The sequence below is a fragment of the Salmo salar genome, chromosome ssa19 (assembly GCF_905237065.1).
Source record: "Salmo salar chromosome ssa19, Ssal_v3.1, whole genome shotgun sequence".
NCBI classification, from domain to species: Eukaryota; Metazoa; Chordata; class Actinopteri; order Salmoniformes; family Salmonidae; genus Salmo; species Salmo salar.
This window is the reverse complement of record NC_059460.1, coordinates 56,998,158-57,023,136: the sequence shown is the minus strand read 5'-3', so window position 1 is coordinate 57,023,136 and position 24,979 is coordinate 56,998,158. Positions and strand designations below refer to the sequence as shown.

At 42.7% G+C, this 24,979-nt stretch overlaps 1 protein-coding gene across 5 annotated transcripts in view; it reads left to right on the top strand.

Annotated features, from left to right (window-relative positions):
* The first annotated feature begins 413 nt into the window (after positions 1 to 413).
* kctd5b (potassium channel tetramerization domain containing 5b) overlaps positions 414 to 24,979 on the top strand; it is a 32,934-nt gene continuing 8,368 nt past the window's right edge. Inside the window, exons 1-5 of one of the 5 annotated variants that reach the window (XM_014158935.2) lie at positions 415 to 1,055; positions 19,194 to 19,302; positions 19,456 to 19,547; positions 21,948 to 22,043; positions 22,232 to 22,336. In XM_014158935.2, coding sequence (XP_014014410.1) covers positions 834 to 1,055; positions 19,194 to 19,302; positions 19,456 to 19,547; positions 21,948 to 22,043; positions 22,232 to 22,336 — 624 coding nt within the window. In that variant the 5' untranslated portion in view covers positions 415 to 833. Of the gene's footprint in view, positions 1,056 to 19,193; positions 19,303 to 19,455; positions 19,548 to 21,947; positions 22,044 to 22,231; positions 22,817 to 24,979 lie in introns of those variants that run through there. The other 4 variants (XM_014158936.2, XM_014158937.2, XM_014158938.2 and 1 more) reach the window with 4 other exon arrangements.

Here is a 24,979-nt window from a genome sequence, read left to right as displayed (position 1 = left end):
TTCTGTTACAACCTGACAATACATTTGTAATGTTTCACCAGTCATGTATCTGTCCATCAGCGTAGTGTTAAATTGATACAATATGAAGACTTGCAAGAAAGTGTTAACATTCCAACATAGCTGTCGAAATATAAGTAGGTCTACTGTATCCTGATTTCAATATGTTGTGTACATTGATAGGAATGTTATGTATTTCAGAGATGCGTTTGAAATGATTCTGCTCACTGCATATTATGCTATTAAGTGGCGTGGTAGGCCTCTAGTAGATGGAGGAAAAGGAGTGGTATCGCCTGGGGTGCGTTCAGTTTGATTAAACGTATGCTACGTTTCGTAACTGCTCGTACTGAACGACACGGTCCCACGTTCTTGAACCTGTTCTTTTTATAGCTGCTCATGTCTTGAACAGACTAAGTGTCAAACTCGTTCCACAGAGGGCTGACTGTCTGCAGGTTTTCGCTCCACCCTTGTACTTGAATTAAGGTCACTAATTAGTAAGGAAATCCCCTCACCTGGTAGTCTAGGTCTTGATTGAAATGAAAAACGCTTCGGCTCGCGGTGGTGAGTTTGACCCTCCGAGACTAAGAGGTGCGTTTGCGCCATTTGGATGGTGTCTGGAAGCAATGAGTGACTTATTTAACGGGCAGCGGTGCATTTTGAATCCACAACCCATCCCCTCTATTTTTTAACTGGTCGTTCAGAACAGCACCGTTTACGTTCCCTTACGTTTTTTTTCGTACTGAACGCAGCCCAGTGCATGGCGTGGAGCCTACTGGAGAGGAAAAGCTTCCTGTCAACAGCCTCACCCAGTCATACCAGAGGGCGTAGAAGAGGGGATGGCAGAAAACAGCTCCGATACTTGTGGTTCCGTTTATCGGAGGTGTTTGACTCATTCTACCGGGGAAAAAACCCAGTCAACCAGTAACGGGGTATCCAAATGGGTTCGCTTGAACGTGGGGGGAACGTATTTCTTAACAACACGACAGACGCTGTGCCGAGATCCGAAATCATTTCTGTACCGACTGAGCCAGGCTGACCCCGAACTCGACTCTGATAAGGTAATGTTAGCCGAGTTAGCTAGCCTTCTCCGGGTTTCTTGTGTCAATGGTGAATAATTCAATGTCTGGGTTCGCCTAACTAGGTTGTCGGCAAATGTAATGGTATGTAGTGAAAGAGATTTTATGACCGATTGCAATCGACTACTAGCTAGCTAGTTTACTAACGTTAATTCCAGATTCCCGACAGCCGTCAAACGATGTACACTACAAGACCAAACGTATGTGGACACCTGCAAGTCGAACATCTCCATTCCAAAATCATGCGTATTAATATAGAGTTATGGTCCATCCCGCTATAACAGCATGTTGGTACATTGCTGCGGGGACTTGCTTCCATTCAGCCACAATAGTATTAGGGAGTTCGGTTACTGATGTTGGGCGATTATCCCTGGCTCTCAGTCGGTGTTCCAATTCATCCCGAAGGTGTTTGATGGAGTTGAGGTCAGGGCAGTGTGCGCAGGCCAGTCAAGTTCTTCCACACTGATCTCGACAAACCATTTGTGTATGGACCTTGCTTTGTACATGGGGCATTGTCATGCTGAAACAGGAAAGGGCCTTCCTCAAGCAATTGTCACTAAGTTGGAATCACGGAATTGTCTAGAATGTCATTGTATGCTGTAGCATTAAGCTTTCCCTTTACTGGAACTAAGGGGCCTAGCCCGACCTGAAACAGCCCCAGATAATTATTCCTCCACCACCAAACTTTACAGTTGGCACTATGCATTGGGGCAGGTAGCGTCCTCCTGGTATCCGCCAAACCCAGATTTGTCCGTCGGACTGCCAGATGGTGAAGCGTGATTCCACCACTCCAGCTGACGCTTGGCATTACGCATGGTAATCTTAGGCTTGTGTGCGGCTGCTCGGCCATGGAAAACCATTTCATGAAGCTCCCAACAAACAGTTCTTGTGCTGACATTGCTTCCAGAGTTGTATACCCTTCAGCACTCGGGGGTCCCGTTCTGTGAGCTTATGTGCTCTACCACTTCACGGTTCAGCCGTTGTTGCTCCTAGATGTTTCCACTTGAAAATAACAGAACTTAGTTGGCCTGGGCAGACTTGTTGGGAAGGTGGCATCCTATAACGTGCTACATTGGTAGGCACTTAGCTCTTCAGTAAGGCCATTCTACTGCCAATGTTTGTCAATGGAGATTGCATGCATCTGTGCTCGATTTTATACACCTGTCAGCAAACAGCCGAATCCACTAATTCGAAGGGAAGGGGTGTCCACATACACACACACAAGTATCTAGTTGGTACTGGTAGCCTGTTAGCTAGCTAGCAGGAGAGCAGAACTGGTTCTCTAGTTACCAAGGTAGCTACAAACATTGTAAAGAGTTGGTTGATACAACGTAGACTAACAAGCTAGAATTAGCTCAAGGAAATTAAATGATCATACATTTTCATCTTAGCTTCCTGAAATGGCTCGCCAGTCCTCCCCTCCAGTGCGGTCTTTACTGACTACTTGTTAGAATGCGTGCGTATTAGGTTGGCATTGAGTGCCTACATAAGTCTCAACAATATACCATATTACCTTCTTGAAATATGCATTTTCAGTGTCATAATTAATTGTATGTATTTTTGTATTGGTGACCATGTCCAGTTTAAGGACACTGGTATTTTCCATTGAGACTTTAACATTAATTGCTGCCAGTGTATTATGTTAATAACAACTTTAAGTGATGGGTCGAACGGCTCTTTTTGGTGAACGTCGGGAAACCGAATCGCATCTGTGAAAGAGCCGTTCAGCTGTGATTTGCATACAGCTACTACTGCTTTTTTAGTTTAAAAAAATGTTTTTCTGCAGAGAAGTTAAAAATAATTATCGAAATGGGGTGAATCCTCACTGCAGAAACAAATAGTGGGGAGTGTGTTAAACTTTTTTAACTGTTAAGAATTTGACTAGGTAAAAATGTATTTGACCGCGCATTTCAGGGTCTGACATAATGGTGGCCTACCTTTTTTGTGCTTTACATTGGAGATTTGCAATGTTTTTATGGTTCTAGGTCGATTTAAAAAAAATTGTAAGTTCAACCTGAGCATGAACAATATTATTTCCTAATTAAACTACTTTCATATTTACCTTGGATGTGTGAATTTAAAGACTACATTTGTCCTTTATTTGCCAAATTGAATGTTATTGTTACTACAAAGTAGGATACAGTCTCAAAATGTTTTTTCAGTCAACCAGATTTCATAGCTTTTGGCAATGGCTCACAGAATTTGTTTTGGTACTCATTTGTCCCCCTGTGTTCTGACCAAGTCGGAAGGTTAATGAAACAATATATATTTTTTAAATGTGTCTGAGTGCTAGTATAGAAAGAACGCTGATTTGGACAGGCAGTGTTACAATCGTAACGTTTTGGAGGAAATGTTGTTATTGTGGACGCGTTTCGAGTATGATTGTATGCAAACTTTCTGTGCAAAGCTTGCTTTAATCAAGTGCTTAGGTGATGTATAATTGGTTTCCTTTCTGTTTGTCAGTAACTTATTCGTTCTAAGCGTAACGGATGTGACCGTTACAGTCTGCAACACTGTATAACGCGATCATGATCAAATGTTCATGCCCATTCTATTGCTTGCCCTAGTGTGCTTATTTGCAAACAAGCTAGCTGGCCATTTTCATAGTGTTATCTATTTTGGGTCTACTCACGTTATCATGTGAACTGCAATCATGTTTTTCTGCTAACTGGAGCATTGCATAATTAAGTTCTTAAAAATCCATACAATTTCACCGGTCATGCTGAGTTTGTTTACTTCCTTGAGTAAGGACGGGTACCCGTCAGTGACAATGTATCTGTGTGTCTGTCCTGCACGTGCTTGTGTACTGCAGCTGTCAAGCCTGAGGTGATTTACGATCTGACAAGAAATGTCTGTGAAAGTGCAAACCCTGCACCAGTGGTAGGTTATATTTCAATTAAATCTTTTTACTATTTCACCTAACGAAAATTAAGATAAACCCTAAATAGGATTGACGTCAACAAAATGACATGTCAAGATACAGTATAGATAAGGAATGAGTCCAGCTAGCTCAAACAAGGGAATGAAATCAGTGTATCAATCCCAGAATCTAGGGTTAGAGGTATTCACTGAGTTTACAAAAAATTAAGATCACTTGCTCTTTCCTTGACACACTGACCAGGATGTCTCTCAATGAAAGCCATTATCCCTTATTGATGTAATTTGTTAAATCACCTTTAAAATCTGTGTAGGTGAATGGGAGGAAACAGGTTAAAGAATATTTAAGCATTGAGACAGAAATTGTGTATGTGTGCATTGAGGGTGAATGGGCAAGACAAAAATGTGTCTTTGAATGGGGTATGGTAGTAGGTGCCAGGCGCACCGGTTTGTGTTAAGAACTGCAACGCTGCTGGGTGCTCAACGGTTTCCCGTCTGTATCAAGAACAACATGGGCCAGCATCCCTGTGGAATGCTTTCGACGCCTTTTTAGAGGGGGAGTGCAACTTAATTAGGAAGATGTTCCTAATGTTTGGTATATTCGACGTGTGTGTATTTACAGGCAGTTTGTGGGACTGGTAACAGATAAAGACTGACTCAGATGCTGTTGAAATGCAGTTCTTGAGGAGAAACGATTTTTGTACATCTTGCTAGCCAAGGACGACCAGACTTGGGTGGCTGCAGGTCATGTTGTTCAGTCCCTGTGTCAATTTGTGGACAATATAGGGAGAGGGGGTACAGTTTCATAGAGCCTGTGCTGGCAGATTAAAGGGTGTTAGATCAAGACAAAGCCTCATCTTAATAATACACTTTTTTAAACAGTGTATTCTGTTACTCAGTAGGTGATTGATAACATTTAATATTTTAACACATCTGTCATGAATGATCTTGAATTAAATTACTGAAACGTTGTACATTTGAAATGGAGTGCAGTGTAATTTGCTAACTGTCTTTTGGGACCCTGTCACATACCATTTTCCTCTAGTGTTATTATGAAAGTGCAAATATTTCCGATTGAGGTATGAAGCACTCTAATTCGCAATGAAAATGAGAGATTTTTAAATGCATTTGTTTTAGCACATTTGGGCATTCATGGAACTCAAGTACACTTTGATAGCCTATGCAATAACTATACAATATACTGGTGAATTCTTGGTTCTTTGAGGTACAGTGCATTTTCAGATGACGACAAAAGTATTATGATGACGTTTGGTGAAATATATCTCATATAAACACACATTTTGCACAGTCACATAATGGTACAGTCGTGGGCAAAAGTTTTGAGAATGACACAAATATTCATTTTCACAAAGTCTGCTGCCTCAGTTTGTATGATGGCATTTTGCATATACTTCAGAATGTTATGAAGAGTGATCAGATGAATTGCAATTAAATGCAAAGTCCCTCTTGCCATGCAAATGAACTGAATCCCCCCCAAAACATTTCCACTGCATTTCAGCCCTGCCACAAAAGGACCAGCTGACGACATGTCAGTGATTCTCTCGTTAACACAAGTGTGAGTGTTGACGAGGACAAGGCTGGAGATCACTCTGTCATGCTGATTGAGTTCGAATAACAGACTGGAAGCTTCAAAAGGAGGGTGGTGCTTGGAATCATTGTTCTTCCTCTGTCAACCATGGTTACCTGCAAGGAAACACGTGCCGTTATTGCTTTGCACAAAAAGTGCTTCACAGGCAAGGATATTGCTGCCAATAAGATTGCACCTAAATCAACCTTTTATAGAATCATCAAGAACTTCAAGGAGAGCGGTTCAATTGCTGTGAAGAAGGCTTCAGGGCGCCCAAGGAAGTCCAGCAAGCGCTAGGCCCATCGCCTAAAGTTGATTCAGCTGTGGGATCGGGGCACCACCAGTACAGAGCTTGCTCAGGAATGGCAGCAGGCAGGTGTGAGTGCATCTGCACGCACAGTGAGGTGAAGACTTTTGGAGGATGGCCTGGTGTCAAGAAGGGCAGCAAAGAAGCCACTTCTCTCCAGGAAAAACATCAGGGACAGACTGATATTCTGCAAAAGGTACAGGGATTGGACTGCTGAGGATTGGGGTAAAGTCATTTTCTCTGAATCCCCTTTTCGATTGTTTGGGGCATCCGGAAAGAAGCTTGTCCGGAGAAGACAAGGTGAGCGCTACCATCACTCCTGTGTCATGCCAACAGTAAAGCATCCTGAGACCAGTCATGTGTGGGGTTGCTTCTCAGCCAAGGGAGTGGGCTCACTCACAATTTTGCTTAAGAACACAGCCATGAATAAAGAATGGTACCAACACATCCTCCGAGAGCAACTTCTCCCAACCATCCAGGAACAGTTTGGTGACGAACAATACCTTTTCCAGCATGATGGAGCACCTTGCCATAAGGCAAAAGTGATAACTAAGTGGCTCGGGGAACAAAACATCAATTATTTTGGGTCCATGGCCAGGAAACTCCCCAGACCTTAATCCCATTGAGAACTTGTGGTCAATCCTCAAGAGGCTGGTGGACAAACAAAAACCCACACATTCTGACAGACTCCAAGCATTGATTATGACCTCTGCCATCATCAGGATGTAACCCAGAAGTTAATTGACAACATGCCAGGGCAAATTGCAGAGGTCTTGGAAAAAGAAGGTTCAACACTACAAATATTGACTCTGCCTCAACTTCATGTAATTGTCAATAAAAGCCTTTGACACTTATGAAATGCTTGTAATTGTACTTCAGTATTCCATAGTAACATCTGACAAAAATATCTAGACACTGAAGCAGCAAACTTTGGAAATTAATATTTGTCACTCCCCAAAAAAATGTTTTTATATGCATGTATATATTAACAGAAGCTCAAAGTTAAGTAAACACAATCATATATATGATTGTGTTTACTTAACTTTGAGCTTCTGTCATTGTCAAAGTGAGCACTGAATAGGCCAGGGGGCCCATCCCAAACTTTTAAGTGCTCCATACGGTAGGTACATGATCCCTCGTTCTCCTCTCTGACTGGTTTAATGAATTGGACGCCAGTCTTACCGACCTATCTTCCAATACTTCTGGCCACGACTGTACATTTTCCTCAAGTGTATGTATGACTTTTTTTTTGTGTAGCCAAGCCTTATTTTCAAAGTGGCTATTCATATTTTACCTTAAGACTTTGAGATTGACATATTAGCCAAAGTCAGTCATTCTCCCAAAAATGCCTGTACATATCTTCCATAATGCAAGTTGTTTAATTATTAACATTTTTATAATTTTGTCTACACTTCCCCTATAGGGTTCTAGAAACATACACATTAACATTTTCATTTATGCTTGATAAGTCAATTCTGTGAGACATTTTGTTTCTCATTTTGTGTGCAAATGTCACATCCATAATGCTGGAATTGCCCTTTAAGCATTTTGAACGAAGAGCCAAATAAGCATACTTGTTTACTGGCTGGAGTCAAATGAGCCGGCTCACCGAAAAGACTCGGAATGCCCATCACTACTAGTGTTTTTGTTTCCATCAAGCTTGTGACACTAAATACTTGTGGCAAGCAGAATCAACAACCTCCATCATTCAAGACTGTCGTTTTAGGGCTTGAACACAACAATGGCGTTTGCTTGCCGAGAGTACTTGCGAACTGAGTGCAAACCAATTTTACATGTAGAATCATGTGAAAATGTTGGTAGTCATGGCCGAGATCCGTGTAACAAGTACATTTGGATAGCCAAGCTTGTTTCACCCTCGTTGGTGCTAGATATCAACAGATAATCCAGTAGGGGCTGGAAATTATAGTGAGCTTCGATTGGTCAATAGCAACGCGACGTCGCAGAATATTTACATAATGTTCAGCTTTCTCCAACTTTGGTCCCTCCCTGTTCATGCTCCCTTAGCCATGCTATTATCGCCCAATGGTCCCCTTCCCACTTAGCTTCCCTTCATTGAAAATGAATGGGGCTCCTTTGTTTCGCCCCCAATGTGCTACGTGGATTTCCGGTGTCAGATGTCAACAGCGCGCTGAATGAACAGGAGTTCCACATTCCGTGTAACGTGTGCGACCCAGTCCAGTTGGCTATTATGTCAATGCAAGCTGAAAAGTACCCTGGGCCTTGAGTTGGCTCCAAGTCAGAGCTGGTCCAACAGAGCCGCGGCCCAGTGAGAGACGGGTGCCGGCCTGTGTAGATGGAAACAGAAGTCTGAGCGTTTTGGCTAAAACTCTGGGGTAAATCCTCAATGGAAATGCGGCATAAGGGATTCAGACTACTGTATGGCGTGGAATGAACCAGTGCCCAAATGTGCGTTGGCTAACTGGTTTGAATGCTTGCATGAATGACATTCCAGCCACGTGTGATGAATTTCCTATTCATCCACTGGGCATAGAGGAAGAAGCAGTTGTGTATGGGCAGCACCAGTTAGTGTGATGCTGCTCACACACAATGATAATAATGAAATGCATGCACTTGTTTTTTCAAGGTTAACGTGAGTTAATTTAGACAAATATTGTTCTGCTGTGACATTTCTAAAATGAGAATGCTAGAAGAGGTAAGCCTAGCTCCAAATAAGATTGTCATGCAATTTAGATTTCTTCTTGTCACAGTGCAAGGGAAAGTTGACTGACAGCTGAAATAAAAGCCAGATAGACGATGGCAAAATAAATAAATAAATCACTGTTTTCTAATAGGCCTAGTAACCTGCCCTGCAAATGAAAATGCCTTAATATCCAACATCTCTCTCCTTTCCCCCACTTTAGCTCTGTTTTTAAACACACACACACACACACACACACACACACACACACACACACACACACACTGACTACCATCCTTCATCCCCTTCACCCTCTGGCTGTGTGTCTGGTCTGGAAGGAGCAGCTTGTATGGATATCTCTCTCACTGGCTTAGTTCATGTTCTAGTCTTTTCCAAGTGTGGTGGGGAGCCAAGGGATGACGTCACTCCCCTCCCTGAATGGGCTGTATGCTTGTATTGCGTGAGAATCAGGGGCCTCTGTTTTAGGGTTGGGCATTTTGAAATTATTACACTATTATATCGTTCATTTTGTTTGCATATCTGGATCGTCGAAATGCATGTTTTTAAAAAATGAATTTTTCTTCAATGGGGACTTGCTCGCATACCCCTATCCACATTGACGGGACCGCAGTGGAGAAGGTGAAAAGCTTCAAGTTCCTCAGCGTACACATCACTGACAATTTATGGTGTGTGGTAAAGAAGGCGCAACAGCGCCTCTTCAACCTCGGGAGGCTGAAGAAATTTGGCTTGGCCCCAATGACCCTCAACTTTTACAGATGCACAATTGAGAGCATCCTGTTGGGCTGTATCACGGCCTGGTACAGCAACCAGAGGGTGGTGCGGTCTGCCCAAAGAATCACCGGGGGCAAACTATCTGCCGTCCAGGACACCTACAGCACCCGATGTCACAGGAAGGCCAAAAAGATCATCAAGGACAACAACCACCCAAGCCACGGACTGTTCACCCCTCTATCATCCAGAAGGCGAGGTCAGTACAGGTGCATCAAAGCTGGGACAGAGAGACTGAAAAACAGCTTCTATGTCAAGGCCATCAGACTGTTTAAATGGCCATCACTAGCTGGCTACCACCTGGTTACTCCACCTTGCACCTTAGAGGCTGCTGCCCTATATACATAGACATGGAATCATTGGTCCCTTTTTTAAAGTGACTACTGTTGCACTTAAATGTTTACATACTGCTTTACTCATCTCATGTATATACTGTATTCTATTCTACTGTATTTCAGTCAATGCCACTCTTGACATTTCTCATCCTAAATTATATATTCCATTATTTTACTTTAGATTTGTGTGTATTGTTACATACTACTGCACTGTTGGAGATAAGAACACAAGCATTTTGCTACACCCTCAATAAAATCTGCTAAAAAGGTATATGTGACCATTAAAAAAGAGGCAGTGCACTCTGTTTCAGCACAGACTGGTGTTGAGGTGCGCAAGAGGAGCAGGGGCCGGTGTTGAAGGGTGCAACTGCAGCCCGCAATTTGGAGTTCCTGTGTGTGGGCATTCCTGCATCTGCATCCTCTCTTTAAGCTATGACTTTAGTACATGGGCAGGGGCGCTCCAGTACAGTAGATGGTGGTAATTCACCATAACGTTGGATGCCAACCGCTGATAAACCCCACAAGAAGAGGCAGGGTCGACAACGGTAGCTAGCTATAGCTAGTACACACCGGTAGAGTGTCCTTCGCCCCTGCGTGTCGGGCATTGTTTTCCCGCAGTTCTGTTAACGACGGTGAGGGCACGTGTTCGGCAGGCAGAAGCAAATGACACTGTGTGCTAGCTTAGCCAGCTACTCCAAAGGATGACTCCAGTATAAAGGAGGTGTAGGTGACAGTGTGCTAACTAGCGAGCTACCACAGTGTCACAAACTAGTAAGCTAACACACTGTGTCCCTCCCGCCTTCTGTGCTAGCTGGAAACGGGGGCGACCGGTAGACTGTGTCCCAGGCACGGTTTTCTCTGGAACACGGTTGAGTTGAGGCAGGAACACCCCAAATTGTGGGCTGCAGTTGCACACTTGGGCGTGTCTGACACAAAGTAGCCAAACCAACTCGCAAGTTGGACAAACTTGTTGCTGTGATAACTTACCTATCATCTCATCTGGTAGTGTCTGTCTTGACTGCATTAAATCTATTTTTAAATTAGCAAGCTAGGTACACTAGCCAGTTAAGTTAGTTAGCCAGCTATCAAGGCTAATTGAGGCTTTTGCTGCGCTCCTCACGTCCTTGTATACAACTCATATTAAACAGCCTACCTGTTGGTTAATCATTGTAGTCTACTCATTTAACCAACTTAATTATGGAATTGTAATTTGCATACATGGAGCCTCTTGACAGTAGTGCTGCTTTGATTGATCAACAATAACAAGCTACACATGGGAAAGTGTGTAGGCTACCGGTACTTATTGTTTATGGGGCACACTAACTTGTTTTACTAACATTTTGTAATGTCATGGTCTATCCTTGTATGTAGCAATGTCACATAGATCATTTAATTTCAGACAACGCCTTTTCATTGAAATGGGCCTAAAATGTTTGTCAAAAATGAAGACACTCAAGTATTCGAATACTAACATCTGTTCGGATATTCGAATAACCTTGCCCAATGCCCATCCCTACTCTGTTCGTCCATCTGTCAGCAGCAGCTTGCATTTCACTTCTCCCCTCCGCCCAGGGGGGAACAACAGTATTTTTTTTTGCTTGACTCCCAAAACACGTTCAAACCACCTCATTATTGCAGTCCTACTTGGAAGACAAATGTTGCTTTCTAGAGCGGACTGGCATGAGCATGATGCTGCCCATTTGCTTATTAACTTATAAAGGCCTATTTAGTTTGAAAATAGGTGACGTGTAGGAACTTGAATATTTCTGCTGGGGAAACTAGAATATTTCTGCTGGGCGCAGCCTTGACAGATCCCATGGGATGATGCACTCTATGCAAATAAGCCTGTTCTTTACCGTGTTTTGTAGGCTATAGCCTGTTCGGACGGAATTAGTACAGCGGCGGCCGCTGAATACCCGGTACGCGAGATGGTGGTTGTCAACAAAGCAGCATGACAGAAATGAATGCTAGCTTTGCTAACCACCGGTAGTTAATTTTGAAGAAATGTAAAGTGATATGTGCATTTGAACAACATAAATACACCTATTACATTTTGGTATGTCAAAAACCGAATGAACACTGCTGCACATGCTGCCACTGTTTTGGACAGGATAGGTTATACTATGTAGAACGAGCAGCCAGCTCACGAACTAACGAGTGCATTAGGGAGAACGCCACAAGCACGCAGATGCAAGTGAAAACGTTATCTAACTGGGGATAGCTAGCTAACTTAATGTTACAAAGCATGATGCGCTAACCAGTTAACGTTCATTCTGAAAACTTCATATTTCCGGGTTGGTCATGAGTTTAGAAAGACTTGACATTGGCATGGGAGCTAGCTAGCTGCGTAACAAATTCTCTATTTCGCACAATTGCTGTAGCTGGCTAATTAATTTGATCATGCTTTGAGATACACCTGGTTTTATGCTGTTATAGTCCGCACATGTTACCCTGTCACCCACAGTAGAACCTGACAAACCACATCAAGGTGAAGCATTAAAATTGCCCATGCTTTTTTGTCCTACTAGATCCGCGATGAGAAGGTTCTAGCTAGTTAGTCCTTCGACTCTTGTTTGTCTGGTTTCAGGTCCCAGGCTCCTATTTATTTACAAGTTAATTACAATTTGCTTTAACTCCATCTGATAAACGTGACTAGATCTGCTCTAGGTTCCCATCTTCAACCTACTGTCACTGGCGGAAGTAAGCAGTGTGGTGCGAGAGACTCTTTGGGAGGAGACTAGAGCGGAGCTCCAGAAGTTCTGACTGAACGCACATTTGAGTGCACCAGGACCGTCCATTTACTTTGTGCTGTTTGCTATGGGCAGCCCCCCCCCTCATAGCAAATAGCTGGCAATTCTCGCACGATATGCACGGCCTTTGCGCCCACTGAGGCGGAGCTGCCGCTGCTGGCAGTCAATGAGGGGCACAGTATTAATAGTAAGTAACTGAACAACATATTTTGAACAATATATTTTTGTAATAGGAAACTGTGCTCATTGTGCCGTACTTTTGAGCATTTAAAACAATCCATGAATTCTCCAAACTGCTACCTGTTTTTCGTTTTTTTTCATTCAATTGGCACTTATAACAGAAGCTTGGAGTGGAGGTTTTTTGTAATTGTGCGTGAAGATGTTTCAAGGTCATGCAGATGATAGATAATAGGCTACACTAATAACTCGTGCTTGGCTGCCAAACAGCCTATATGTGTCCCCATAATATTTAAATTGTGGAATTGACATAATCATTATTTTAGCGATACATGGTAGACTTTCGTCCTAATAAAGTGATTTTTAGCTGCTGAACAGTATTTGCGTTTGAGACTGGATGAGGAAGTGAACTTGCCCTTTCCAAAAAGTTTAGCTCAGTCGCTTTGCGATCTATTGCCTAGGAAATTAACAGCCAGGGTTTCATTAAATAAACTATAGGCACAATACTCTTTATTGCACATTTAGGCCTAATTAAACTAACATTTGCTCAATTTCAATTCACTGGCACAATGTACACTGAACAAAAATATAAACACAACATGTGAAGTGTTGGTTTCCTGAGCTGAAATAAAATATCCCAGAAATGTTCCATACCCACAAAAAGCATATTTCTCTAATTCTGTTCACATATTTGTTTCCGTCCCTGTTAGTGAGCATTTTCCCTTTGCCAAGATATTCCATTCACCTGACAGATGTAGCGCATCAAAAATCTGATTTAAACGGCATGATCATTACACAGATGCACCTTGTGCTGGGGGCAATAAAAGGTAACTCTAAAATGTGTATCGTGGTCACACGACACAATGCCACTGCTGTATCACGTTTTGAGGGAGAGTGTATTTCGCATGCTGACTGCAGGAATGTCCACCACAGCTGTTGCTAGAGAATTGAATGTTAATTTGTCATAAACGTTGTTTCAGAGAATTTGGCAGTACGTCCAATCAACCTCAAAACTGCAGACCACATGTAACCATGCAGTCAGGTCAAGGCCCTGGTGAGGATGAGCATGCAATAAGCTTCCCTGAGATGGTTTCTGACAGTTTGTGCAGAAATTATTCCGTTGTGCAAACCCAGTTTCATCAGCTGTCCGGGTGGCTGATCTCAGACGATCCCGGGACCTCCACATCCGGCTTCTTAACTTGCGGGATCGTTGCTCCATCACATGCCGTTGCGCTCATCTGCTAGCACCGTTAATCTCCATTACCACACATTCCCTTGGATTTACGGTTCTCAGTTCCTTTCATATTTTCATTTGCTCATGCAAATCTCCTAATCTCTCAATAGCCTAAATCGGTGTGTTTTTGGGTGGTTTTCCCAAACGTGAACAGCTGATCATAAATGGAGCGACCCAGCCCAATCCCCTGCCTAAGTGCAGATTGGGCTCTCAGGCTAATGCACTACATATCCCTGTCTGCCAGCAGCTTTGACTAATAGCTACCTTCAATATAAAAAGAGCTATTCCCATCAACCATAGTCAGCCCTATAGCCAACACCTTTCAAAAATGTTTATACATGAATTCATTTTGCACATGGTTGAGTGCAAGTTTATTTTTTTATATTTTTTGAGTCACTTCACATCCCTTCACTTGAACAGGAAGCACCAAAGACTGATGGCTAATTCAAGTGTTCTATTTTTGGCGATGCAGTATTGTTTACCACCTCAGGAAACGAGTGCCTTGGTCTTCCGTCACTAAGTCTGATGTGCTTCAGAAGGAGCTTTGCCTTATTCATGTTGACTGGAGCCTGTTTTGCACATTGGGGTAAGCCAGGGAGAGTGTGTAGGGGGGTGTAGTACACTCACATGCACGGTCACCACAACTAAGTTTCTCCCAAATTCTTGTTTCCAGAGGGAACTGCATCTATATTTTAAGACATTTCTTCCTGCTTTTATTTTGTTTAAATAAATATTGAATAGTATTAGATAATCACCTGACTTATGGGTCCTTTCTGCCACATATCTCTTAGTTGATTTTTGACTGATTTTGTGCACAGTTCTTGGCTAACTTGAAGTGCAGGTAGAACAAGTATTTTATCAGCCAAGTATACTGGGTCAGACGTCAGGTAAGTTGTGGATGGTCCGCAATCTAATGACTTCAGGACCATAAGCTTACAGGACCTCATCACTTTTTCCTTTGTTAATGTGAGATCAGACTACTCATCTGAACCAAATGCAGGGCCACTCAAGTGACATTCCAGCTCTCTGGTTTTGAGAGCAACATCAATATTTCAAGAATTCCATTGCATAAAATTCTTGTTCCTTTCCCATCTAATTCTTTTCATATTCCTATCCATTTGCCTGCTGAGAAGGCTTTCTCCATGTGCGTGAGATGTGCGGCCCGCATTTAGCGCTGGGTTCACGCCTGAACACTGGGAGGGAGGCAGTGTAAATATTTAACACTACCAGCTCCCTGCTCCTCCACTGCTGCCTTCACACTGCCATGCTCTAAACACCATGCCACAAATCACCAGAACCAGTGACAATTCGGCACCACCGCAGGACACTTGCAAAAATAGGCTAGCTATGGATGACTGTACATGCCTTGGTGGCCCTGCCGCATGGCGATGGAACACTCCAGAAGTTAGCCAGCTCAGTCGGTCGCGTAATCGAGAAGCAGTAAGCTGTGTCTCGATCTCCCTGTCGACTGATGGTTTCTGAGGCAGAGTAAATATTTTACGTTGCTCCTGTTTCTCCTCCTCTACAGGGATATTCCCCACCCAGAGAGTGCTTTGGACAGGAGTGATTTTCCCCTTTGCCAGCCCAGCCATGATGGAACTCTTTAACGGCCTCTTATGAAGGGAAAGCTTTCAGGGGCTTCTAAAAGGAGCTGTTCATTTTAGAACTTGAGACATTAATCCGTCATAAATTGTTCAGCTAAATGCACCGGCTGTGAGCCTGGTGAATGTGTGCCTTGAAAATGGTAGAAGAAGAAGGGGGGGGGACTGTTAAAAGGTCAGACTTCTTTGAAAATATACTGCTCAAAAAAATAAAGGGAACACTTAAACAACACATCCTAGATCTGAATGAAAGAAATAATCTTATTAAATACTTTTATCTTTACATAGTTGAATGTGCTGACAACAAAACACACAAAAATAATCAATGGAAATCCAATTTATCAACCCATGGAGGTCTGGATTTGGAGTCTCACTCAAAATTAAAGTGGAAAACCACACTACAGGCTGATCCAACTTTGATGTAATGTCCTTAAAACAAGTCAAAATGAGGCTCAGTAGTGTGTGTGGCCTCCACGTGCCTGTATGACCTCCCTACAACGCCTGGGCATGCTCCTGATGAGGTGGCGGATGGTCTCCTGAGGGATCTCCTCCCAGACCTGGACTAAAGCATCCGCCAACTCCTGGACAGTCTGTGGTGGATGGAGCGAGACATGATGTGCTCAATTGGATTCAGGTCTGGGGAACGGGCGGGCCAGTCCATAGCATCAATGCCTTCCTCTTGCAGGAACTGCTGACACACTCCAGCCACATGCGGTCTAGCATTGTCTTGCATTAGGAGGAACCCAGGGCCAACCGCACCAGCATATGGTCTCACAAGGGGTCTGAGGATCTCATCTCGGTACCTAATGGCAGTCAGGCTACCTCTGGCGAGCACATGGAGGGCTGTGCGGCCCCCCCAAAGAAATGCCACCCTACACCATGACTGACCCACCGCCAAACCGGTCATGCTGGAGGATGTTGCAGGCAGCAGAACGTTTTCCACGGCGTCTCCAGACTCTGTCACGTCTGTCACAGTGCTCAGTGTGAACCTGCTTTCATCTGTGAAGAGCACAGGGCGCCAGTGGCGAATTTTCCAATCTTGGTGTTCTCTGGCAAATGCCAAACGTCCTGCACGGTGTTGGGCTGTAAGCACAACCCCCACCTGTGGACGTCGGGCCCTCATACCACCCTCATGGAGTCTGTTTCTGACCGTTTGAGCAGACACATGTACATTTGTGGCCTGCTGGAGGTCATTTTGCAGGGCTCTGGCAGTGCTTCTCCTGCTCCTCCTTGCACAAAGGCGGAGGTAGCGGTCCTGCTGCTGGGTTGTTGCCCTCCTACGGCCTCCTCCACGTCTCCTGATGTACTGGCCTGTCTCCTGGTAGCGCCTCCATGCTCTGGACACTACGCTGACAGACACAGCAAACCTTCTTGCCACAGCTCGCATTGATGTGCCATCCTGGATGAGCTGCACTACCTGAGCCACTTGTGTGGGTTGTAGACTCCGTCTCATGCTACCACTAGAGTGAAAGCACCGCCAGCATTCAAAAGTGACCAAAACATCAGCCAGGAAGCATAGGAACTGAGAAGTGGTCTGTGGTCACCACCTGCAGAACCACTCCTTTATTGGGGGTGTCTTGCTAATTGCCTATAATTTCCACCTGTTGTCTATTCCATTTGCACAACAGCATGTGAAATGTATTGTTAATCAGTGTTGCTTCCTAAGTGAACAGTTTGATTTCACAGAAGTGTGATTGACTTGGAGTTACATTGTGTTTAAGTGTTCCCTTTTATTTTTTTTGAGCAGTGTATATACACGCACAGTACCAGTCAAGTTTGGGCACCCCAACTCATTCAAGGGTTTTTCTTTATTTTTTACTATTTTCTACATCGTAGAATAATAGTGAAGACATCAAAACTATAAAATAACACATATGGAATCATGTAGTGAACAAGTGTTAAACAAATCAAAATATATTTGAGGTTCTTCAAAGTAGCCACCCTTTGCCTTGATGACAGCTTTGCACACTCTTGACATGTGCATAACACTAGGATAGGCCACTTGTTCAGCTCAGAGCTGACATGTCAACGAGAGACTGAAACAATGTACAGATATGGCAACAGAGGCATGCTTCTAAATCTAGGTGGCCTGTCCTTAAAGCTGTCTATGAACCTTCATTGCTGCACATCAACAAAGTACAAACATGGCACAGTAATGTTATCACTATGGACTTGCGTCTGTTTAATTTAGCAGGACTTAAGTTTGTAAGTTTATTTTTTTTGAGGTGCCGCTACACCAGAAAATGAGTCTTAACTGACCTATTTCTGTTCTCCTGTACTTTCCACCTGTAACTGTGGTTAAATTAATGTCTGCAGAAGAATATTAAGGAACTGATGCACAGAGCATTTGGACTAGTTCATAACCCATGGGGGTCCAGTGGGGTATTTTTTGCCGTGGAAAGGAGGTCAGTCAGCCATGAATCTTCAGGTTCAGCACCTTAGAGAATGCTCTGAGACAGTTTCTCATTATTGGAAAGACCTAATAGGGTTTAACAACGTTTGATGGCAGTCTATCAATGGCGAAGGAAGAGGTGTTTGCCTAGCTTTGTTTGACCAAGGCCTGGAAAGTATGAAAATGAAGTGTGTGTTGTGTAAATTATGTTGGGACAGCTGCCAGCCCAGTGCCTCAGCTAATTTGTCTAGATCGCTGAAGCCAAGTACTCAAAAGTATGCAAACTCACACATCCTGTTGCATTAACGAGATTTGCGTTACATTTGTTTTGGGTTTCACCCCCCCACAAGTGTTTGTTTTTTTTATTTATTTTTTTTGGTGGTGAATGACATTCACTCTCCATTTAATTGTAACTTGAATTATTTGTTTTCCCCTGTTCTCGGTGCACTGGTGTTAACTGCAGATTGCTGACAAACTGTCTCAATAACTTCTGTGTTTTTCAATGGAATGAAGAGGGTGGTTGTGTAATTTGTTCCGTCTTGTTTTGCATTGAAGATGGTACAGTCGTGTTTTCCCTCTTGGTCCCCTCTGTGGATTCAGCCTCCTGTTCCAAATCTCATTCTGTTCTGCTCTAATTGTTTCAACAACCCATTCCCCCAGGAAACAAAGATATTTTTTATTTTTTTAATCGCAGTACTTATAACTAGTGGGCATTCCTATAAGTACTGTGATTTAGAACATCCTGCCTTTATGTACATATCTACCTGAATTACATTGTAACCCTGCACAGAGTTATGGTACTGGTACTCCCTGGATATAGCTCTATTCTGGTATTTTTTATTCCTTGTGTGACCATTAATTTTGTCACATGCGCCGAATATAATGGGTGTAGACTACTGTGAAATGCTTACTTATGAGCCCATCCCAATGATGGTGTAAAAATAATGGTTACACAAGGAATAAAATACCAGAATAGAGCTATATCCAGGGAGTACCAGTACCATAACACTGTGCAGAGGTACAAGGTATTTGAGGTAGATATGTACATAAAGGCAGAATGTTCTATTCACAGTACTTACTGGAATATTGCAATGCCCACTGGTTATGAGCTCAAGAGGATCAAACTCTGCGTGCTTCTGGGAATAAAGGCTAGAAATGATCATTGACTGCTGTGTGTGTGTGTGTGTGTGTGACTCCTCAACACTTGCAGGGATTATGAGCCCAGTAGCTTCCTCCATCATTCATATGGGTTTATGTTGGGGTTTCTGTTTCCTGATATATGCAGTGTGGTTTTGTGTGTTCTAACTTCTGTCCAGTGGTTTTCCTCTCTTCACTTAACGTAGTGGTCTTTGTCTGACAATGGTGAACTGTAAATCTTGACTTAATTATTTTCAATCTGTTCCATTTACAGGATGACACTGGTGCCTATCTCATAGACAGAGACCCCACATACTTTGGGCCGGTACTGAACTACTTGAGGCATGGCAAGCTGGTGCTCAACAGGGAGCTGGCAGAGGAAGGTAAGACTAGACATGTGAGATGAATGTTGCTACTAATGTGCACAGTGAAGCTGTTGGTTTCCAACATCAACTCTTAAGTATCCTCTGTAGCAGTCTGTTTTTAATATGTTGCTCATTCCTGCCAGAATGAATTCTTAATGTGTGTTTTTGAAGGTGTCCTGGAGGAAGCCGAATTCTACAATATCACATCACTAATAAAGCTCCTCAAGGACAAGATCAGGGAACGAGACTGCAAAACATCACAGGTAGGTGAACTTCCCAATCGTACGCTATTGATTTTGTATTTCTTCAAAACTCTTATCCCTTTTGTAAGGATACGTATCTTTTGACCAATGGTTAAAATAAACTCAGCAAAAAAAAGAAACGTCCTCACTGTCAACTGCGTTTTATTTTCAGCAAACTTAACATATGTAAATATTTATTAACATAAGATTCAACAACTGACACGTAAACTGAACAAGTTCCACAGACGTGACTAACAGAAATTGAATAATCTGTCCCTGAACAAATGGGGGGTCAAAAGTAACAGTCAGTATCTGGTGTGGCCACCAGCTGCATTAAGTACTGCAGTGCATCTCCTCATGGACTGCACCAGATTTGTCAGTTCTTGCTGTGAGATGTTACCCCACTCTTCCACCAAGGCACCTGCAAATTTTCGGACATTTCTGGGGCGAATGGCCCTAGCCCGCACCCTCCGATCCAACAGGTCCCAGACGTGCTCAATGGATTTGAGATCCGGGCTCTTCGCTGGCCATGACAGAACACTGACATTCCTGTCTTGCAGGAAATCACGCATAGAACGAGCAGTATGGCTGGTGGCATTGTCATGCTGGAGGGTCATGTCAGGATGAGCCTGCAGGAAGAGTACCACATGAGGGAGGAGAATGTCTTCCCTGTAACACACAGTGTTGAGATTGAGCATTTCGTCATTGCAGGCAGTCCGATTATGCAGTGACACACCGCCCCAGAACATGATGGACCCTCCACCTCCAAATCCATCCCGCTCCAGAGTACAGATCTTATTCCTTTGACGATAAATGCGAATCCGACCATCACCCCTGGTGAGAGAGAACCGCGACTCATCAGAGAAGAGCACTTTTTGCCAGTCCTGTCTGGTCCAGCGACGGTGGGTTTGTGCCCATAGGCAACATTATTGCCGGTGATGTCTGGTGAGGACCTGCCTTACAACATGCCTACAAGCCCTCAGTCCAGCCACTCGCAGCCTATTGCGGACAGTCTGAGCATTGATGGAGGGATTGTGGGTTCCTGGTGTAACTCGGGCTGTTGTTGCCATCATGTACCTGTCCCGCAGGTGTGGTGTTCGGATATACCGATCCTGTGCAGGTGTTACACGTGGTCTGCCACTGCGAGGACGATCAGCTGTCCGCCCTGTCTCACTGTAGTGCTGTTTTAGGCGTCTCACAGTACGGACATAGCAATTTATTGCCCTGGCCACATCTGCAGTCCTCATGCCTCCTTGCAGCATGCCTAAGGCACGTTCACGCAGATGAGCAGGGACCCTGGGCATCTTTCTTTTGGTGTTTTTCAGAGTCCATAGGACACTAAAGAGGCCTTTCTAAGTTTTCATAACTGTGACCTTAATACCGTCTGTAAGCTGTTATTGTCTTAACAACCGTTCCACAGGTGCATGTTCATTAATTGTTTCTGGTTCATTGAACAAGCATGGGGAAACAGTGTTTAAACCCTTTACAATGAAGATCTGTGAAGTTATTTGGATTTTTACGAATTATCTTTGAAAGACATGGTCCTGAAAAAGAGACCTTTTCCTTTTTTCCTGAGTTTAATTATGTAGATAATCCTTTGAGAAATCCAGTGGTCCAAACCTCATGTCTATCATAGTCCATTCAAAAGTTATTGGAGTAAGGAACCCTTTGTAGGATGGCCAGAATTAGGGTGACTAAATCAACGGAGGTCAGAGGAAAAAAAGTGGTCAAGTTTTACATTGCATTAGTTAGGCTGGATTCTGTGAAGAATTAAGGCTACTGGTACCTGAGAGGCTCACTTTCCCATTGAACTCGTCATTTTTCTTCTCAAATCCGCAGGACATAAAACAATAGACGTAAGATGGATATTGGTTTTGAGACTTAGAATTTTCATATTTTAGTGTATGCTTTTTATATCCTTAACTCCTGTTTTTCGAAGATTGCTCAGAAAAACAAGTGCATCTCTGTGAAATGTCAACAGAGCACTGAGCTTTTTATTTTCAAAGCCTTTTACATTTAATTCAGCTCGAGGACGATGGCTACAGAATGTAAAATCCTCAAGTTATGAGAAACCTACACCACAATGTCAAGAGCTTGGTGCTTATTATCGGATGTATTAGGTTACGAAATCTGACTTTTTGGATACAATGTTAATGATAGGTTAAAAGACCCCACTGAACGATTCAGAACATGAAGAATCAGATTTGTCTTGGTAACATGTATTTTAGGAAGTGACATTTCATCACCAAAGCATGTTTTCACCCACTGGGCAGAGGTGGGTAGATTCCCTACCCTTTGGGATTGCTGGCCTTTGGCTGTGAGTGCACTGTTAATCAATGCACCTGCTCCATCGCGCGTGTGTGTGTGTAGCCAGAATTCACTCAACTCGAATACCCTCTCGTCTCCCTGCTCTCTCCCCAGGCTCCAGTGAAACATGTGTACCGGGTGCTGCAGTGCCAGGAGGAGGAGCTCACCCAGATGGTGTCCACCATGTCAGACGGCTGGAAGTTTGAGCAGGTAATGCTGCCTCTCGCCACGAGGAGCCAAATGTCCTTTTATTTGTACTTCCCTCGACCCATAATCCTCACATCGCCCAAACAATCCAATTCATGAATTGGAAATTAACATAAAAAAAAAACTGTTACATTTTCTGTGTCTTATACGTGATCCGAGCATCCCTCTGTGCTCTGATTTGGTTGTTGCAGCTTGTCAGTATAGGTTACGGGCGGGCCCAGCAGTCAGAGTTTCTGCTGATTGTGTCAAGGGAGGTGAAGGGGGAGGAGTCTACTTTCCCAAGCCACAGCGGAGAGGTGTGTCCCACAATGTTCCGTCCACGGGCTGGTCACTGCATGTCCCCTATGTACCCATTCACAACCCTTTTGGCCTCTGTCCCAACTCTATGAACAGTAGGCAGCCATTTTGAGTTGATTTCAATTTTAAGATGTGTACTGTTTTCCAACAAAGGACCCAAATGAACACAGCACCCTTTCTATGTCTGTGTTTGATTATCCCCTCCCCTTCACATTTTTGTTTTCAGTTTGTTGGTTATATGCAGGTTGTTCCACAAAGAGTTATTGCTATTTTTATAGAAATTGTGTGGCAATATGGAATTCTAAAAGCCTGTTATATTATATGAAGTGCCCTTTTTAATACAGACCACATCGAATTTATTAAATCAGATTTTTATATGAAAGAAGGCTTGCTAAAGTGCAAAAAATGTAACCCTGTGTCACTTCTAGGACGATTTTTATCCCACTTAATCCCCAAAATAAAGCCCTAGTTATTTTGTTGCTTTGACAGTCATTTCTGAAGATTATTTATTTCCTGTGATTCATTTACGTCTGTCCCTCATTTTAAGGTCAACCCTGTTACGTGAACTGAACTCTCATTTTTGTTATGGTGAAACTATTCCTTAAAAAAAAAAATCTAACATTTGAATATCTAATAGTCAAATCCTAGTGTAAAAGCAGGTGAGCTGGTTCTACTCTTTGGACATTTTCCAGTGTTTTGTGGTGGAAAACTGAGCAGGTTAAAATAGGCAGGCTAGAAATGTTTCAATTGCCACCCCCGTTGCACACAACAAGCTGCCATTCCCCCTGTCACAAAGAGATTCAGGGCTGATTTTAAGAAGAAATCGTCAACCTTGTTTATTCTTTTAACCCATGCTAGTTGATGAGAGAAGGAACAGATTGAAGCCTGATTAGGCTATTCACCTTATGTAGCCCCACCCACTTGACCCAGTTCCTGATTGAACGCGGTTCTCTTCCACCTTATGGCCTATTCTGGCCCATTGACACACTGCAAACCCAGGGAGAAGCAGTCGCTAAACATAAATCACACTTCTCCAAATTATTCAACAAACTGCATAGAATCTGAAAGATTGATTATTAACATGAGGAAAATTATATATATATTTTTTACATTTTAATTTAAACATTGACATTTGTGCAGTTAGCATTCCCATAGACTCAACATGGATGGTTAGCTAGATAGCGTATTTAAACCATATATAATGGTTGTTATCCTCACAGGCTATTTCCCTTTTCACTCAAAGAGCAATACTTGAAAGGATGATTGTTAGACACGAATACCATTGACAAAAGACAGACACAATAGATTGGGTAGAGTTTGACAAAAACAATGTAAACGCCACACATGAGTTCCCCTTGGGGATAGATCCAGAATCTCCTCATTGCCTCCCATCAAAATTAGCCTACATTTAGGTTACTGTTTATGTATTTCACACTATGTTGAGGTAAAAATCTGAGTATAATGCTTGTGTGAATGTCAACCCCAATACTTGTTCATGTCACCATAATCTGCATTACACTCAAACTAATTCAACTACCACCGATTTTCTTTTCTTTTTTCTATATGGCTAGCTATGCTACCAGCTTATACAAAACAGGAGCTAGTATTTAGCAGAGATTTTTTTATTTTTTTATAAACCCAAAAAGGACAACTTCTAAATATTATGTAGGGTAAACAGCCAAATATATCCTAATCGGATTTTACTAACCACACTGTGGGCCTGTTAGAACACACACATCATGATGGATTTGACTGTTTTTGATTGGACACCAATGACGGCATCCTTGTTCTAGCCACGACGGTTTGCGTTCCATTGATCTCTTTGCTGCATGTGTGCCGAGAGGGTTTTCTGAAGATAACATTAGGTTTTTTCGATCTCTTGTGCCACATAACTAACTAGGTAACTAACATCCATGTTTTAGTATGTCATTGCTGTCTGATTGAAAACCTCTAAGTACATTTTTGCCAATTTTTATTATTTTACATGTAGGGTACATTGAGGTGAGCAGTAACTCACCTCAATGTACCCTGAATATTTCATAACATTTTAGGACCTGGAAAATATATTCCAAATAGCTTCTGAAGTCTTGAAATTGTAGGTTTGTTAATGGTCAAATATTGCATTTTTTTTCCCTATTTTCCTTCAGTGTCTGGAAGATGAGAGGTTTTCGTCAGACTGCGACAATATGGGAATGCTAACTGTGCTAATGTTGGCGGTTTTTTTTTCGACATTAAAAACAAATGTTTTTATTTCTACAATATTTCAAGAAGGAGAATTAAAATCTTTCAGAGTCAGTGCACTTAATGAAATAGTTTTGACCAATATAATATATATTTAGCTCCTCCCTGGATTTGCTGTGTCAATGTGCCGCAAGTTGGAAGGCACTGGCAACAAACTGACTGCGCCCTTGTTGCCAGGCTAAATAATGTGGCTAGAAAGTCAAATTTGACCCCAAAGTGTTAAAATAATCAATTTTGTAAGACTTTATCCTTCTGAAATGTTTGCACTTTGTCAAGCAATTAGTAACTGACAAAAAAAAATAACAATTTACCATGATTTCCAGGAGGGATGAAAAGTAATATATTTTGTATACTAAACAGAAAATGTTGACTCAATAGTGCACTTTGATACAAGCACCAGA